The sequence below is a fragment of the Nuphar pumila genome, chromosome 6 (assembly GCF_984573655.1).
Source record: "Nuphar pumila chromosome 6, dmNupPumi1.hap1.1, whole genome shotgun sequence".
NCBI classification, from domain to species: domain Eukaryota; kingdom Viridiplantae; phylum Streptophyta; class Magnoliopsida; order Nymphaeales; family Nymphaeaceae; genus Nuphar; species Nuphar pumila.
In genome coordinates, this window is record NC_143254.1 from 89,921,388 (window position 1) to 89,938,714 (window position 17,327).

The 17,327-nt window shown below is 40.7% G+C and overlaps 1 protein-coding gene and 1 long non-coding RNA gene across 2 annotated transcripts; both read left to right on the forward strand.

Annotated features, from left to right (window-relative positions):
* The first annotated feature begins 12,261 nt into the window (after positions 1–12,261).
* Positions 12,262–12,962, forward strand: LOC149835104 (uncharacterized). The gene is made up of 3 exons (XR_016432592.1): positions 12,262–12,363; positions 12,448–12,774; positions 12,857–12,962. It is a non-coding gene; the product is annotated as an uncharacterized LOC149835104 (long non-coding RNA).
* A 181-nt stretch (positions 12,963–13,143) lies between these two features.
* LOC149835105 (uncharacterized) lies at positions 13,144–14,403 on the forward strand. The gene is made up of 2 exons (XM_090010403.1): positions 13,144–13,413; positions 14,238–14,403. Exons 1-2 carry the CDS (start codon positions 13,192–13,194, stop codon positions 14,322–14,324), a joined length of 309 nt encoding a protein of 102 aa, XP_089866529.1. The 5' UTR covers positions 13,144–13,191; the 3' UTR covers positions 14,325–14,403.
* The last annotated feature ends 2,924 nt before the right edge of the window (positions 14,404–17,327 follow it).

Genomic DNA, 17,327 nt, shown 5'->3' on the forward strand with positions numbered 1-17,327 from the left:
ACATTGACTGTTGTGGAGCCTGATTCAAAGTTTTTACCCTTACAGGAGGAAGGTCTGGGGGCTCCTCTCAGCGTGGGTAGCATCACTCAACTTGAAGAGTTGTGGAGTCTGATTTAGAGTTTTTACCCTTACAGAAAGGGGGGTCTGAGAGCTCCTCCCAGTGTGGGTAGCATCATTCAACTTGAAGAGTTATGGAGTCTGATTCAGAGCTTTTATCCTTACAAAAGGGCGGTCTGAGGGCTCCTCCCAGCGTGTTCATGGCCTTTTGCCCTTACAGGAGGGGGGTCCGGGGGCTCATCAACCCTCTCTCGCTCTCTCTCTCTTCTATTTCTGCTTCTGTGCACATCCATCAAAAGATCCTACATTGCTCCATCAAGCACCGACTGACCTGCACATTGACTGTTGTGGGTCCTTACTGATGAGCTGCCTCTAAATTTATTCGACTCTGGGTCCTTACTGCACTTGAACTTGAGTAGTTGTATTTTTTGTTATTCGGTGGGTGGTGAGGCCCTCCTCTACTCTCTCAAGACTCTTAGCTTGGGCAATCTTTCTTTTGATGATTGTGGTTGTAATGTGTCATTGAAGTTAAAATGGAGAATGAAATGACAATAGAAATTGCTGAAAACTTACAGAAATAAACTAGACTCAATAACGAAGACACCACTTTTTACGGATTTGGAATATGACCTCCGGTTAGGGAGATATGACCCTGACAAGTTGGTCCTAATTCGGGTAGCGATTTGCTTACTGAATAACACTACAAATCGCTATAGCGATTTGCGGAAGACACTACAAATGGGTCGCCATCATATTGCATCGTAAGAATTTACAGAGCCGGTACTGAGATCTCATGTTCGGGGGTTCCAAATCGCGCCACGTATAAGATGCAGACCGGCATGTATCCCCATGTGGGTCGCCATCATATTGCATCGTAATTTGGTGCCGCAGCAAAGACTTAAGTCACCTTTACCGTCATTTGCTTTCTCTTCCTCGGACGGACATAAATGCCCTCCTTCTAGAAAACTGAATCGTCGGTTCGTGAAAATGACAAAACTGCCCTCCATCAATATCGCGGGAAAACGTTCCGCAGAGTTTGCGTATATAGCAAGCGTTATGTTGTATGATACAAATAGTTCAAAAAAATCCTTTCTCGCTCTAAGCACTCTACCGGAGATTCTTTGCTTTCATCTCGAGTTGCCGGAGCATCCTTTCCTTTTTACCAGAGCATCTGTTTCCGTCTTAGGCGCAGTCGCAGCATCGTTGTCACCTTCTGTTGCGTATTAGTTGTTACTGTTGCTTACTCTACAGTTGGAATATCCAAATTCTCATCGTTTCGGTGAGTTTCGTGTAAGTTTTCTTTCTTCAATCTGAAGATTGCTTCTTATACAACGATTTGTATTATGAACCCAAATATTTCGACGATTTCTAATGATGATGATCGTGTATTGTGTTGTGCAGGTTAGCAATGTCTGCGTCTCATCAGATTAGAGATACCCCGTCGTTCTATGGGTTGTCTATTAGAGAAGTGATCCGCCAGTCCCATCTATCTAAAGTTTTTGAAAGATACCAAAATATACTTAAGATTGAGAACGATGAAGACAGGGAAAAAGCCTTGGAATCGTATTATGCGGAGGATTATCCATCAGATATCGAGGCTGCGGACCAAAGGAAGAACTCTGAAGAACGAAAGATGCAGAACAAGGATGACGAAGAGAAGGCAAAGGCCAGAAATATTGATGAGAATATAAATAGAAGGCGGAGGATTAACGCACAGCAGATGGAAAAGAGGAAGAAGAAGGCGGAGGAGTGGGAAAGGGATGTTAGCAAAATGCTGGCGGAGGCTCATAGGAGAAACTTGGAGAGTAGAGCAATGCGACACAAGGCAAGGCTACTGAAGGAGGCGGAGGAGAGGTGAAGGCAAATGAATAAGGAGGAGGAAGAGAAGAAACATAATATTCCTCAATTTGAAGAAGAAAATGAAAGGTGAAGGAGGGAGTTGGAGTTCGAGGAAGCTAAGGAAATGCAAAGGCAACAGAAGGAGAATGAGGAAAAGAAAGAAAGGCAACGGAAGGAGAAGGAGGAGGAGGTAGAGAAGGAAAGAGAAAGGAAGAAGCAGGAGGAAGAATTGCAGGAAAGAAGGAAACAACAACTGCAAGAGAAAGAAAGGCGGCGGAAGGAGAAGGAGGAAGAAAAGGAAAGGGAAAGGAAGAAGCAGGTGGAAGAACTGCGGCAAAGAAGGAAACAAGAAATCGAAGAGAAAGAAAGGCGGTTGAAGGAGAAGGAGGAGGAAGAAAAGGAAAGGGAAAGGAAGAAGCAGGAGGAAGAGGCGAAAAAGGAGAGACAAAGGAAGCAGAAGGAGAAAGAGATAAAGGAGAGAGAAAGGAAGGAAAAGAAGGAGGATGCGAAAAAGGAGAGAGAAAGGATGCAGGAGGAGAAAAGGGAGAGAGAAAGGAAGGAGAAGGAGAAAAGGCAGAGAGAAAGGAAGCAGAAGGAGGAGGAGGAAAAAAAGGAGAGAGAAAGGAAGGAGAAGGAGGAGGAGGAGAAAAGGGAGAGAGAAAGGAAGGAGAAGGAGGAGGAGAAATGCGAGAGAGAAAGGAATCAAAAGGAGCATGCGGAAAAGGAGAGAGAAAGGAAGCAGAAGGAGGAGAAGGAGAATAGGGAGAGAGAAAGGAAGTAGAAGGAAGATGAGAAAATGAAGGCGAGAGAAAGGAAGGCGAGAGAAAGGCATGCGACGGTGGAGCCGGTAGAGATGTAGATTGAAAGGCAGTTGGAGGCAGTGGACCCACCAGAAAGTCCCAGATTTTAGGGAGAACAACAGAAAATAGCGACCAAGGTAAATATATTCGTCCTGTCTGCGAAGATTTAATAATATGTTTAGCGATTTTGGTATAGCGATTACTGTGTTAGGTATTGATATTTATAGCGATTACTGCGATAGTATGTCTGCAACCGATATTATTTATAGCGGTTAGTAGAATAGTATTTATAAGTACAAATGAAAGTAATTTATAATTTGTAGGAATAATATGTTATTTTGTGTTACAGAGAGGTCACAGGAGAAGTAGAGCACCAAGTGAAAAGCTCGGAGGTCGCTGTCAATGGCCTGTAGTTCTGTCTTGGTATGGTCAACTGAGTGCATATCAGAAGGACCGACTACGAAATATGCACTTCGGTGGCCTTTTGGACCAGCAATATTTTGAAACTTGTTGGAATACCATGACTCACCTGGTAAATAAGTGGAATGATAAGACTAACACATTCCAGTTTGATTCTTTTGAGATCACCATGACTCTAGAAGATGTGGCGAAGATCACTGGCCTTAAGTGCGATGGCAGTGCTGTCCTATTACGACATTCAAACTATAACGCAAGGGAAAACTACTCTGCCCTTCTAGGGATGTCGATGGACGATTGGAGTCAATGTATTTCTGGTGGAAGCAATTCCACATCAATGAAGGTCTCATTTTTTCGTAATAAATGGGAAGGCCACTCCGCTACTTGTGCATCTGAAACAGCTCACCAAGAGTTGCGCGGCTTCCTTCTATATTTTTTTGCTCTTACATTATTTTCCGATTGTTCTGGTTCGAGAATAAGTTCCATGTGGCTGCACTACCTGGCAGACTTAGACGAAGTCGACAACTATGCCTGGGGTGCCGCTATGCTCGCACACCTATACAGTCAACTCCACCGTGCAAGTAATGGTACAAAAATAGTTGGTGGATTTTGGCCATTTGTTCAGGTATTTGTTGATTACATACTTAGTATTTGTAGACAAATCTCATTGCAGTCTGTGGCGTTGCTAATAATATTTTTTTTGTTAGGCCTGGGCGTTGAAAAGAATTATCCCATTGCGTCCACGGTGTGGCCCTCCGATTTGTGGTTTTCCAAAGATCGGTCGCTGGGCCAGAATAAACGTCGCAGTTTATAATGCTAAGTCCATTTTAGATGGGCTGCAATTAAACGAGGTAAACGTTCTAAAATTGTTTACAATCGCGTCAGCATTTACCATTGAGTATTATAATCGTTGTAATGTTCAGCATTCTTAAGTATACATTGCTGCAGGATTGTCTTCCGTAGTGCATATCGTTGTTGCCATATCATGCGTAAATAAATTTTAATATATTTGTCATTCGTTATTAAAAAGAATTACCAATGTACAGGTTTTGTGGAGACCTTATGGAGATGGGGGCGATGATGAAGACGTTGTTGCGGAGGCTGCCAGATTGTCTGACCGCGATTTGTGGCTATTCTGCAATTTTGAAGCCGAGTTGCAGCAAGGTAGTCGAGTTCTCCTACAATCTGGCTTGGGGCAGTCTATCCCAAATAAGCCTTTGGAGGTGAGAAGGAAGATGAATATTGGTGGGGGCAGGCACGTGAATTGGAGCGATCGCTACAAGGACGGATTATTAAATTGGAACTCAGGTGGTTTCCCTGCCGTATCGTATGATCATGAAGGACGACAATTTGATCCCTTCTATTTCGAAAGCTATTGGGAACCAATGCGGCGAAATCGGAAGATTGAGAAAATTGTCAACCCATGCCTCCCAACTGTCCCTTCTCATGTTGTAGCCCAGCCTCTACAACCAAAACGTCGTCTCGCTCTGGTTAATACGACTAGTCCCTCAGTAACAAATCACGAGGAAGACTGAACACTTGCTCCAAAAGAGAAGATTGTCTCTGCCGCAAGGTTCGAACTTATTGAGAGGGAGAATAAGAAATTAAGGACAGAAGTAAGCACTATGGGCAGTCAATTGAATGCAGTGATGGACATGATGACTAGTCTTCTTAGGCAAGGTTTCGCAACGAAGAGGCCACCCAGGATAGACAGTCCACCAATAAAAAGTGAGAGACAAGTCTATGAAATTTCATCAGATTCGTCCAGTGACTCGAAATAAATCCTAGATTTTCATTTTTATCACGCTATACATTTGTTGTAATTGTATAATGAGTTGCGGTAACATGAAATTCTTTTACTGTTTAATTCTTTATTATTACATCTTTCCGACTTTGGGTCTCGGTAATAAATAAACTTTAAACGAAAATAGATGTTTCTTCAGAAATCGTGGCATTGCCTAACCTCTTTGGCATCGCTAAGATATAGCATTTCTGTTTAGCAATCGCTGTATTTGTCTTCGCCTCGAAAGAATATCGCACAAAGTATTGGCGATCTAAGCCATGAACAATAATTTAACGAGTTCTGACGGCACAAAGGTTTGTATCCATATACGATAATCGTGAAAAGGTATTTGTGTTAAATAATCAATAGATAAGGAAAGAATTTGTTGCCATCGCTGGATACTTCGTGCTTTGAGTCGGAGACCATCGCAGCATAGTGATTTGTGGGTATTGTTCGAATGTCAAATCACACGTGGAAAACGTATTTTTGAATATTTAAAACTTAATGAGCGGCATGGAAAGACGTATTTTTGAATACTTCGAACGCAAGCATTTAATTTGGCGGCAGTTATCAAAAAAAGGCGGCATGCGAAAAGCCGTATTTATATTTTTTTTTAAACGCAATCAATTAATTAGCGGACTGTTTTCAAAAAATGGCTGCATGTTAAAGGACTTTACCTTTGTAGGTGAGGACGGCGTTTCAGTATCTGCGTTGCAAAGGTGCCATCGATATCTCCGTCCAGGCATGGCGCCGAAGAAGGGGACAATCGGAGCAGTACGACCAGCCATGGCGGCCAAGAAGAGGACGAGTGGAGCAATACGACCCGGCACAACACCAAAGACGATGGGAGCACTACGACCGGGCACGGCGGCAACGGAGAGGACGATGGTAGCAAAACGACCAGGCACGACGCCAGAGGAGTGGACGAGGGGAGAAAAACGACCAGGCACGGAGCAAACGGATAGGAGGATGGGAGCTAAACGACCAGGCACGGCGCCAATGGAGTAGACGATGGGAGCAAAATGGCCACCCAGGACTAGCGCTTAAGAGGTATATTTTTTGAAACGCCTGAGCGGTTTAGTGAACATTTGCCTCTTCATGTCGTATTTGGACTAGTGTTGTTTACTGTAGACAATAATTTCAATGTTCAATCCTGAATACCACGCTCATGGTGCACTCAGTGCAACATCCACAGTCTCGGGTGGGCGGCAACGCCCTGATGAGTTCGTAGATGACATCGAGCAGATGCAAGATGAATTTGCAGATGGGAACACTATCAGTAATTTTGTAAGTATTTGTCCACTATCAATTTTTAGGTCATCAGTTTGCATGTTCTGAAGTTCGTAAATTTGTGCAACCAGACACTGTATGATTTTGTCAATTACATTCAGAGCAACCCAACGAGCAATACAGTACGCATCATCAGCCCGTATTTCATGGTATGTCTGGGCCGTTGTTGTTCTGTTTGCTTTCATGACATACTCACGTTTCTTGGTGGTTAAACCTTGCTATTTCGTGCAACAGATGTACGTCCGGCGAAAGCCATACGGCGTAGGATTCGCAGATGCACTACCTTGTTGGAACAACGATGATGAGTGCGTAGACATTTCGAAATTTGGAAAGGTAAGTGAACAAACCTCTTATCCAAGGTTTATTCGTAACATCCCCATCACGATAAGTCTCTGGAACGAAAAATGATTTTATCGATTCGCAGATTTTACTTCCTACACTCTGGCAACATCCAGACCATTGGGTCCTATACGAGATGAATTTTCAGGTAAAACAACTATGGTGCTACAACTCATTGGACTGCCACAGTGGCGTAGAACGCGATGCTATGCATTTGGTAAGCTTGTGCCCAAAGGTGAAGTAGCTATTCGAGGTGGACCGGACTGTAATATATTATCCATTTTTCACAGGCGGGATTCCTTAACGGGCAAATGGGTGTCGACATTGCCGAGTGGATGTTGCTCTGTGCTGACGATGCTCCGTTACAAAGTAATGGGGTCGATTGTGGCATATTCGTAATGAAGCATATTGAAGCAATATACAATGGAGAAGAACCTTGTTTCCACGCTGTATGAGCTTCGTATCCGATGTTATTGGGTATTTCTGCTATATATTGGTTTCACATTACCTGTTTTGTTGCAGGAACATATGCCGGTAATACGCGACGAAATATACAGAAAATTGATTGAGTTTAAAACGAACGACAGACAGAATAGTATAAAGTGAAACCTATCGATTGCTCTGTCTGTACAACCTAACGAGCCCCTCCATCACCGTTCTCGCCGTCCTCCTCGACAGCAACCCAGTCGGTGCAGTCGCGCTGAGGGTGGCCAGCAGGAGCTCCGCCAAGTCCTCTTCCTCTCCCTAGCGAGGTGTCAGCGGATTTGTCGTTCCGGTGACGGGTGTTCATCTCGTTCCGATGACGGGTGTTCTATGAAAAGTAAATTGTATTCAAAAATAGTTTTGTGTTGTATACGCATAACCAATGCTAGTAAAGTTCTTAAGCAATGAAGAATATTGTACGGCGAAAGATATTTCTAAATATCGCATTACGTGAACTTATCAATAAGAAATGTTTGTTCTCAGAAATCGCTGTATTGATGAACCGATGGTAATGTACACCTAAGGCGATTTCTTGAGACGTACTTGTTGATTTATTTGAGACCCAAAGATTCGGTCCAATCGCATTGACTACGATTCAGAATAGCCCTATGGCATGACATTGTTTTCATTAATGCGGAGTGCTTTTTTATTTAAGATTTGCTTTTGGTTTAATGAAACTGACGTATATACTCAAAAACTGACAGAGGGTGATAGGACGTTTCATTAATATTTGAATGACACAACACACAGTTCCACTTTGCTTCGCGAATAAGGAACCGACATAATCGACAATTCCTGCATAAACGACTTATTCTTGAATCGAGTGCATAGGCGGCTTCAACGCAGTTGTCGTATCCGTCTATACCTTTTTCATACGTTTGTAAGATCATAATTGAAGAAACCGTCGTTTAAAATTCAAGCAATTTTCAAATGCTGGCACAGGTTTTCATGGTCGTAGCAGTGTAGTTTGACGTTAGACCACCAAGCGTATCGCTTTGTACTATTCGTAAAATACGAACGCAACATTAAAACGATGTTTAAGCATACAACATTTCATAGCGATGTTGAATATTATCATTTCGAACATTAGAAGTCTTTGTTCATTGCACACATCGCAGTCTCACCCTGCGACTGTCAATCACGCGGGTTGAGCGCACATCTTTTATCAATTACAAGCCTTTTAGATCCTCGCCTCCGTCATTTTCTCCTCCAAAATTAGAAAGGACGTCAACTTTTTGCAGAGTTCTTCGCGGAATCTGGGTATATCAACCTGCAAAAACAGATTGTAAACTAGAAGCAATAGACATGCCCTTAATTCCCAATAACAGAGGCCAAGGAATGGCATACAGCGTCGAAACAGGGTTCTGCACCATTGTATATCGCTTCAATGTACTTCATTACAAATACGCCGCAATCAATGCCATTATCTTGTAAAGGAGCATGGTATGTCGTGCGATAGATCCACTCGCTGACATCGACTCCCAAAATGGTTATGAGGAAACCGATCTGAGAATAATGCGACCGAAAGTAAATTCATGACCCCAGTACACTACACGATACTCATATAGATGGAATCTTACGAGATGGGAAATGTCTAGCCGTAAACCACTATACAACACAAAACTATTTTTGAATACAATTTACTTTTCATAGAACACCCGTCATCGGAACGAGATGAACACCCGTCACCGAAACGACAAATCCGCTGACACCTCGCTAGGGAGAGGAAGAGGACTTGGCGGAGCTCCTGCTGGCCACCCTCAGCGCGACTGCACCGACTGGGTTGCTGTCGAGGAGGACGGCGAGAACGGTGATGGAGGGGCTCGTTAGGTTGTACAGACAGAGCAATCGATAGGTTTCACTTTATACTATTCTGTCTGTCGTTCGTTTTAAACTCAATCAATTTTCCGTATATTTCGTCGCGTATTACCGGCATATGTTCCTGCAACAAAACAGGTAATGTGAAACCAATATATAGCAGAAATACCCAATAACATCGGATACGAAGCTCATACAGCGTGGAAACAAGGTTCTTCTCCATTGTATATTGCTTCAATATGCTTCATTACGAATATGCCACAATCGACCCCATTACTTTGTAACGGAGCATCGTCAGCACAGAGCAACATCCACTCGGCAATGTCGACACCCATTTGCCCGTTAAGGAATCCCGCCTGTGAAAAATGGATAATATATTACAGTCCGGTCCACCTCGAATAGCTACTTCACCTTTGGGCACAAGCTTACCAAATGCATAGCATCGCGTTCTACGCCACTGTGGCAGTCCAATGAGTTGTAGCACCATAGTTGTTTTACCTGAAAATTCATCTCGTATAGGACCCAATGGTCTGGATGTTGCCAGAGTGTAGGAAGTAAAATCTGCGAATCGATAAAATCATTTTTCGTTCCAGAGACTTATCGTGATGGGGATGTTACGAATAAACCTTGGATAAGAGGTTTGTTCACTTACCTTTCCAAATTTCGAAATGTCTACGCACTCATCATCGTTGTTCCAACAAGGTAGTGCATCTGCGAATCCTACGCCGTATGGCTTTCGCCGGACGTACATATTAAAGGAAAAACGAAGGATAATCCGAAGGCCCGTATGGATTTAAAATTAATATGTAAAAGACCAGAATTGGAACTCAAAGAGTATAATGGCAAAGTACTGAAACCAAAGGCGAAGTACGTGCTCGGACCTGATCAAATAAAACATGTATGTCAATGGTTGAGACAACTGAGATTTCCAGATGGATATGTCTCTAACATTGCTCGGGCTGTGAAGATTGACGATGGACAGTTATATGGGTTGAAGAGCCATGATTGTCATATCTTTATGCAACGATTGATACCCCTAGCATTCCATGATATGTTAGACAAACCTATATGGGGGGTATTGTCTGAGTTGAGCGGATTTTTCAGAACATTGTGCGCATCGGAGGTCATTGTATCAGATGTAAAGAATCTCGAGGACTCTGTCATCACCACTGTTTGTCTGTTAGAAAAGATATTTACGCCAGCATTTTTCGATGTTATGGAACATTTGATCATACATCTGCCATATGAACTAAGGGTTGGTGGCCCTGTGCAATATCGATGGATGTACCCATTTGAAAGGTATATGTTTTTTTATATTTGTCTCTTTAATGACAGATATTTAAAATTTGAAATGTATATTCTTGTCAGATGCATGTTCGACCTAAAAAAAAAGGTTCGTAATAAAGCAAGAGTAGAAGGCTCTATTTGTGAGGCGTACACTTTAGAAGAGATTTCAAATTTCTCATCTATGTACTTCGAACCTCATATTTCAACACGTTACACATGCCCGCCCCGTAACGATGATGGAGAACAAGTAACTGTAGCTGACAAGCTGTCGATATTTCAACGACTTGGGCATGCATTTGGTAGTTGCCGATCAAGGCTATTGACAGATCGAGAGCAAGATGCAGCACACATCTATATTCTTTTTAATTGTTCAGCGATCGACCCATACATCGAGTAAGTATATGTATATGCAACTCAATTATAAATCCTTTTATGTTCTATATGTGGATACATGGCTCGGTAATATAAGTATTTGTGGTTTGCAGACGATTTGATCTGGAGTTGCAAAGCAAAGTTTCACATCTCACTAATGCAGAAGTACAAAAAGAACGTGAAACTAAGTTTGTGGAGTGGTTGAAACAGTTGGTAAAGAAGCTAACATAAATTTTGTACTTATAAACAACACTAAGTTACTTAATTGATCGTGATCACAATAATTGTTTATGTCTGTGCGTAGGTTCGCCATGGTGATGTTAAAGATCAAGGAATATGTGATTTAGAAAATGGTCCGACCAAAGTTGTGCAATGCTACAACGGGTATATCGTAAATGGTTATCGATTCCATACAAAAGACTACGGTATAAACAAATCAACGATAAATAGTGGCGTGTGTGTCAAGGGTAGCAGCTACGGTGAAAATGAACATGATTACTACGGTGTTATAGAGGAAATAATGGAGTTGACTTACTTAGGCATGAATAACAGGGTTACGGTATTCAAGTGTCATTGGTTTGATCCAACTGCAACAAGACTCGACAAAGCTTCAGGCATTGTGGAGGTGAATCATAAATCCAGGTTTGGAACATATGAACCATTCATATTAGCCTCGCAAGCTCAACAAGTTTATTATACTTCATATCCGAGTATAAAAAAGTCAGATAGAAATGAATGGTGGGCAGTTTGCAAGGTGAAATCCAAACTATACCCCGAGTATGATCAGTTACAAGAAGATGAGTTAGCTGAAGACAGTGATTACTATCAATCAGATGATGTCTGTGACTTCGCTTATGGTCACGATGTTGCGCATGATATGCATGTCATATCTCCATTGGCTGATGAAACATTCATAGAGGAATGTGATCCAAATGATGTACCAAGTGGATGGGCAAACAATGAAGAAGAAGAAGAAGAAGAAGAAGAAGAAGAAGAAGAAGAAGAAGAAGAAGAAGAAGAAAGTCAAACTAGTGACGAGGAAGAATTCTCAAGCTAGTGAAAAAAATCTTATACTACAAACCTCTATTTAAATGCATTGTAATACTTGATGTGAGTTGTATTGCAATACTTGGTGTGAATGATTAAAAATTTTATTTCAATGTATTGTAATACTTGATACGAATGATTCGAATGCATTGTAATTTATCTGAATGTATTATAATTTATGCAATTAACGAATGATTTGAATTAGTGCAATACTTGATGTCAATGATTTGAATTATTTGAATGCATTGCAATGCTTGATGTGAATGACTTGAATGCATTGTAATACTTGATGTGAATTATTTGAATGTATTGTATGACATATGTTATTTGTTAGAATATGGTTCATGGAGGTTATAGTGGTCGCTCATCCAGTAGTAGCCAGGCTCAACCTTCATCTTCACGGGCTCCTGTGATAGGTATATCATATAACTAATTAGATGCTTGATTAGTTCAAATGCACATTCTGAGAACTTGGTGTGTATTTTTTTACAGATGATGTTGCGCCTGTATACGACCCACCTACACCAGTTGATCGCACAAGTCAACAGCCAACACAGGAAACAGGGTCTTCACAGGCTGGCACAAGAAGACTCATTCGAATAGTGTATATCGATAATCGACCGTAAGTATTTTGTTTTCAATTATTGCATATCTTTTAAATATTTTATATTGATATTTACTGTGTAACAATTCATGTGCAGCACGAGGTTTGAGCCACAAGAAGTAGTACGGGAGATTAGGAATTCACTTCTTCAACATCTACCAGGACCAGTTGCTCAATGGAAAGAGTACCCAAAGGAGGTATTAGACAGATTGTGGTCCTCATTCATGGTATACAGTTGTTCCTCATAGTTAATGTGTTTCATATTTAATTTATTTAAGCAATGTCTACTAACTTTCTGAAAATATTTGTAGGCTTCGAATCGCTTTGCAACTACGGTGGAAGAAAATGATGCAAGGAAGGTGTGGCAGAAGGTGGCTGCCAATCGATTTGCAGACATGCTGCACACTATGAAGACTGCAGCAAAAAAAGCATCTGGCGTAGTAGATGATCCATTACTGTGGAAGGGCCATGGTCCTATTACTATCAGGAGAGATTACTGGGATGAAATGTGCGATATGTGGGCGGGAGATGCATTTAAAAATCGCTCTGCGAAGGCTTCACAAAATCGATCGAAGATGCCCGAAGCCCATCTACACACAGGTGGATCTAAGACATTTGGGAGCCACCTAAAGAAAATGGTAACTCATCAATATATAATATTAATTTTATAAGTATAGTTGCAAATTTGTGTACTAAATCTTTTGTCATTTAACTTCGCAGGAAGCAGAAAAAGGAGGCAGTGTACCATATAAGGATGTGTTTGTAGAAACACATAAACGGAAGACCACGGGAGTCTTCGTATCAGAGAAGGCGAGAACGACAACGGTATGTATTAATTCTATTAATAATCATTGCAATATATATGCAAGTCATCATAATGTTATCATTAATTATTAATGAATACTTTAAACATTATTTTGTAGGAGGCATATGAGCAACAAATGGTAGAGCGATATGGTGAAGACGCTACTCAGCATCCATCATTTGATCCTACAGCATGGGTGACTGCAGCAGGTGAACCCAAAAAAGGTCGCGTGTTCGGGTTTGGGAGTAATATGAACACTTCACCAGTTATTGGTTCTTCCAGTTACGGCTCACCAACTTCTTGCGCCGACATAAGCTCCAAGCAGCCGACTATTCTTTCCGGTGATGATGTACGCGAGATCATTAATGAATCACTGAATAACTACTTCCAATACACCGTCGCCCCCTTTCTCCGAAATGAGATCAAGGCCGCTGTTCAGGATAGGGGATCTTCGATTCCAGGTCCCTCTCAGGTATAATCACATATATAGTTTTTTTGACTATCTTAAAGCACATCTGAGCATGGTAGAATCACATATAGAGTTTTTCTAGATGCCTTAGAACACATATGAACATGCTATAATCACATATTCAATTTTTTTACTGCCTTAGCACACATATGAGCATGATAGAATCACATATATATATATATTTAACTTTTTGTCTGTCTTAGAGCACATATGAGCATGATAGAATCACATATAAAGTTTTTTTGATTGCATTAGAACACATAAGCATGCTATAATCACATATTCAGTTTTTTTACTGCCTAAGAACACATATGAGCATATTATAATCACATATTCTGTTTTTTGACTGCCTTAGCACACATATGAACATGCTATAATAACATATAGAGTTTTTTAACTGCCTTAGAACACATATGAACATGTTATATATCATTTATGATAGAATCACATATAAAATTTTTGGCTTTGCCTGCCTTAGAGCACATATGAGCATGCTATATTCACATATTCAATTTTTTTACTGCCTTAGCACACATACGAGCATGATCGAATCACATATATAGTTTTTTGCTTGCCTTAAAGCACATCTGAGCATGGTAGAATCACATATAGAGTTTTTTTATATGCCTTAGAACACATATGAACATGCTATAATCACATATTCAATTTTTTGACTGCCTTAGCACACATATGAGCATGATAGAATCACATATAGAGTTTTTTTATTGCCTTAGATCACACATGAGCACATGATAGAATCACATATAGTGTGTAATTTATTTCATTATATTTTGTTTATCAATACTGACTGTTCTTTTCTTGTGTAGGCTGCTAGCGATAATCAGGGTAGTGGAGCTGAAGGGACAGATAAAGACAATGAACAAGAAGACGCACAAAATCTTGGCGATGATTAGAGGACTGTGTTGAAGAAGTTCTATTTTTTTTATTTTTCCTAATTGTAATTGTTGAATTGTAAATAATTAAACTTCTTAGTTTTAAGATGGAACGATTAATTATTATAGATACTTGTTATATGAATTTTTTTGTGTGGTTTGTTTTTTATTTACAGGAAATATAAATTGTACAGGAAATATAAATTGTACAGTTCTCCGTAATTAATTTTTAAATAAATTTTTTTTGATTTTTTTTCGTTTTTGCGACGGATTAGCGACGGATGATTCCGTCGCTATTCATATTAATCTAGCGACGGCTTAGCGACGGAATTAAATCCGTCGCCACGCCGTGGTCGCCGTTTAGTACCGGCGGATTGGCGACGGAATATAGCGCTCGTTATTCCGTCGCAATTAGCGACGGACTTGGCGACGGAATAATTCCGTCGCCAGTTAGCGTCGAAATATTCGCGATGTAAGCATACTGTCGCCGCGTTGTCGCTAATCCGTCGCTAACATGGTTAGCGACGGATTAGCGACGGATTAGCGACGAAAGGTGGTCGTCGCTAATCTACTGCTCTGTTGTAGTGCTACTTTTTTCAGAAAAGTAGGAGACACATGTCACTCCTGGCCTTCTTCAGAAAAAGCAAACCATTCAAAATTCAAACAAGGCACTAGGTGGCGAAAATCCTGAGCTCTGATTTCCCAGATGGCCTATGAGAGCGCCACATGTCCTTTCCCTCCTTTTCCTCCCTCTTGCCACATGGCATTGTAGGAGCCACCCTGAGGTGGCGCCACATGTCCATCCTCCATTCCTCCAGGGCCAACCTCCATTTGAAATTCGAATTCCCCTATGAGGTGGCGCCATCTGAAGAACCTCTCCAGCAGGCTGACACTTGGAACCATCCTGGACTGCCACATGTCCAGATCTCCTTTCACCAGAGAAAGCAAAATTCAAATTCCTCTGAGGTGGCGCCTTCTGAGCCCACTGCTCTGTCCTTCTGACATGTGTCAAACACCTTTTGAGGTGGCGCCATTCCAGGACTCCACTTGGCTCCATTTTTTTTATTTTTATTTTATTTTTCATAAAGGTAGCCCACCATGAGGTGGCGCCACCTGAGGACTCCCTACAAAAGGTGAGTTCGAGTTTCAAATTCCAAGAGAGCACCCCCTGAGATGGCGCCACATGGAGGGCTCAGATTGAGCCTGTTTGAAATTCAAATTTTTTCAGAAAATTTATAAAAACAAGGCTCCACGCCCAAGAGAGGAGAGCATCTTTGGAGACCATTTTGTGAACTTGAAAATCCGACCTAGCCTCCCTAAAATCTGATTTTGAACTTTGGAAATCGTGCCCCCTTTGGCTCATTGGAGAAGGTGGAGTAAAGTTCGTGCAGTGGCCAATCCGATTCAAACATAGCTCGATTTTGGTAAACCATCCGAAGCTCGGAGCGAAGGACGAAGAAAGCTCGTGATAGCCGCCTCTTTTAAGAGCTCCTACGCTGCGTAACGAAACAATGTGCACTTCTTTCCCCATTAATTTGATTCCATAATTCGAATCGGGAGTCGTTTGAAGAAAGAGCTCATCCGAGAGATGGATTGAGCTATTCTCATAAAACGACATATATAAAAACGTTTAATTATGCTTTCTTGATGATTTTTAACATGCATGTAGTTAGCTAGATTTAATCTGCATTTTATTTCATTCTTTTAGTACATTTCATGAATTAATTAGGATTAATTTAGCATTTATTTCAATTCTGCTTATTTTCAGTAGGTCTCTGTTTTTGTCAGTCAGTCCACACGTCATTTCATGCATTTATGTTTTATTAAAAATCCCCAAAAAATCACGGAATGCGCCCTGAGGTGTCCCTAAAATTTTTTCAAAAATTTGAAGGCATTTGAATTTGTTTACTGTGGTAAATATTCAAAATGGCAAGTCGGGTTTTGTTACCCGGGATGCGTTTTGAAAATCATTTTCAGACTTGTAAAATCGATATATCCCTGATGGGAGATCCGATTTTCGATCCGAAACCTGTTATGAACTCGGGAAAATGTTTAGTTTTTAATATGATTTTTTCAGATTTTTATGATTTTTGTTAATGTCTGAGAAAAATCAGAGAGTTTGGGACACGTGTCAGAGCCTAATTTGGGCCTCTGAGATCTTGGATCGACTTAGGGCTGTGGTTTCTCTTTGTGTGTTGCTCCAAATCCAAAACTGTAAAAAGTGAAAGTTGTGTACGAGATGTCTTTTGTTTTCATCTGAAATACTGTGATTTTTAGAACTGTGTTGATACCTGCTTCAGATTTTTTTTGTCAATTCCCTGTTTTGCTACATTTGTCTGTTCTGTTAGTTTAGGCAGGAATAGAGATATTTTTATCTGTGTTTTCGTTGATCAAATGCCCAAGTCATGAACATGAAAGTTGTTAATGTAGGTGTCTTGAGTATATCTGATTAATTTCATAAATTTCCATGACTGTTTTATATTTTTTTAGCATTTTACATCAGATTAGGGTGATTTGTACCTCTGTCAGAACTAAATCCCTGTTGTCGAACTCACCATGGCTCAAATCCCGAGGCTGTAAAAACCAAAAATATTCCATTTCGGGTCTTTTAGCAGTCTGAAAAATATCATAAGTTTCCATGGTGAAAATCTTGCATTATCATATTGGGTATTGCATTTGGTTCGGATCCATAGGCAAATTCCACCATTTTAGGACTTTCTTTGAATTTTAGCATTTAAATCATATCATTTCGTAATTTTTAGCATTCTAGGTTGTTTATCAAAGTAAGTAGATGCCTCATACCGAATTTGGTGCAATTTGGAATCCATTTGAGGTTCGGATTAGCCATAATACCAAAACAGGGTCCCGCAGGACCCGGGTCCAAGTGAAAAACAAGCGAAAATCGTTATTTTTGATAAATTGCAAAATATCAAATTCTGATTTTACAGCCTTAGTGTGTTTAGCAGTATGTCATCATGTCTCTTACTGCATTTCATCATTATTTGATTCAATTTGAATTTCGAA

Coding starts and splice junctions, on each gene's coding strand:
- LOC149835105 (XM_090010403.1), top strand. CDS start 13,192: ATGAACACTTCACCAGTTATTGGTTCTTCCAGTTACGGCTCACCAACT. Junction 13,414..14,237: donor CGATTCCAGGTCCCTCTCAG/GTATAATCACAT, acceptor TTTCTTGTGTAG/GCTGCTAGCGATAATCAGGG.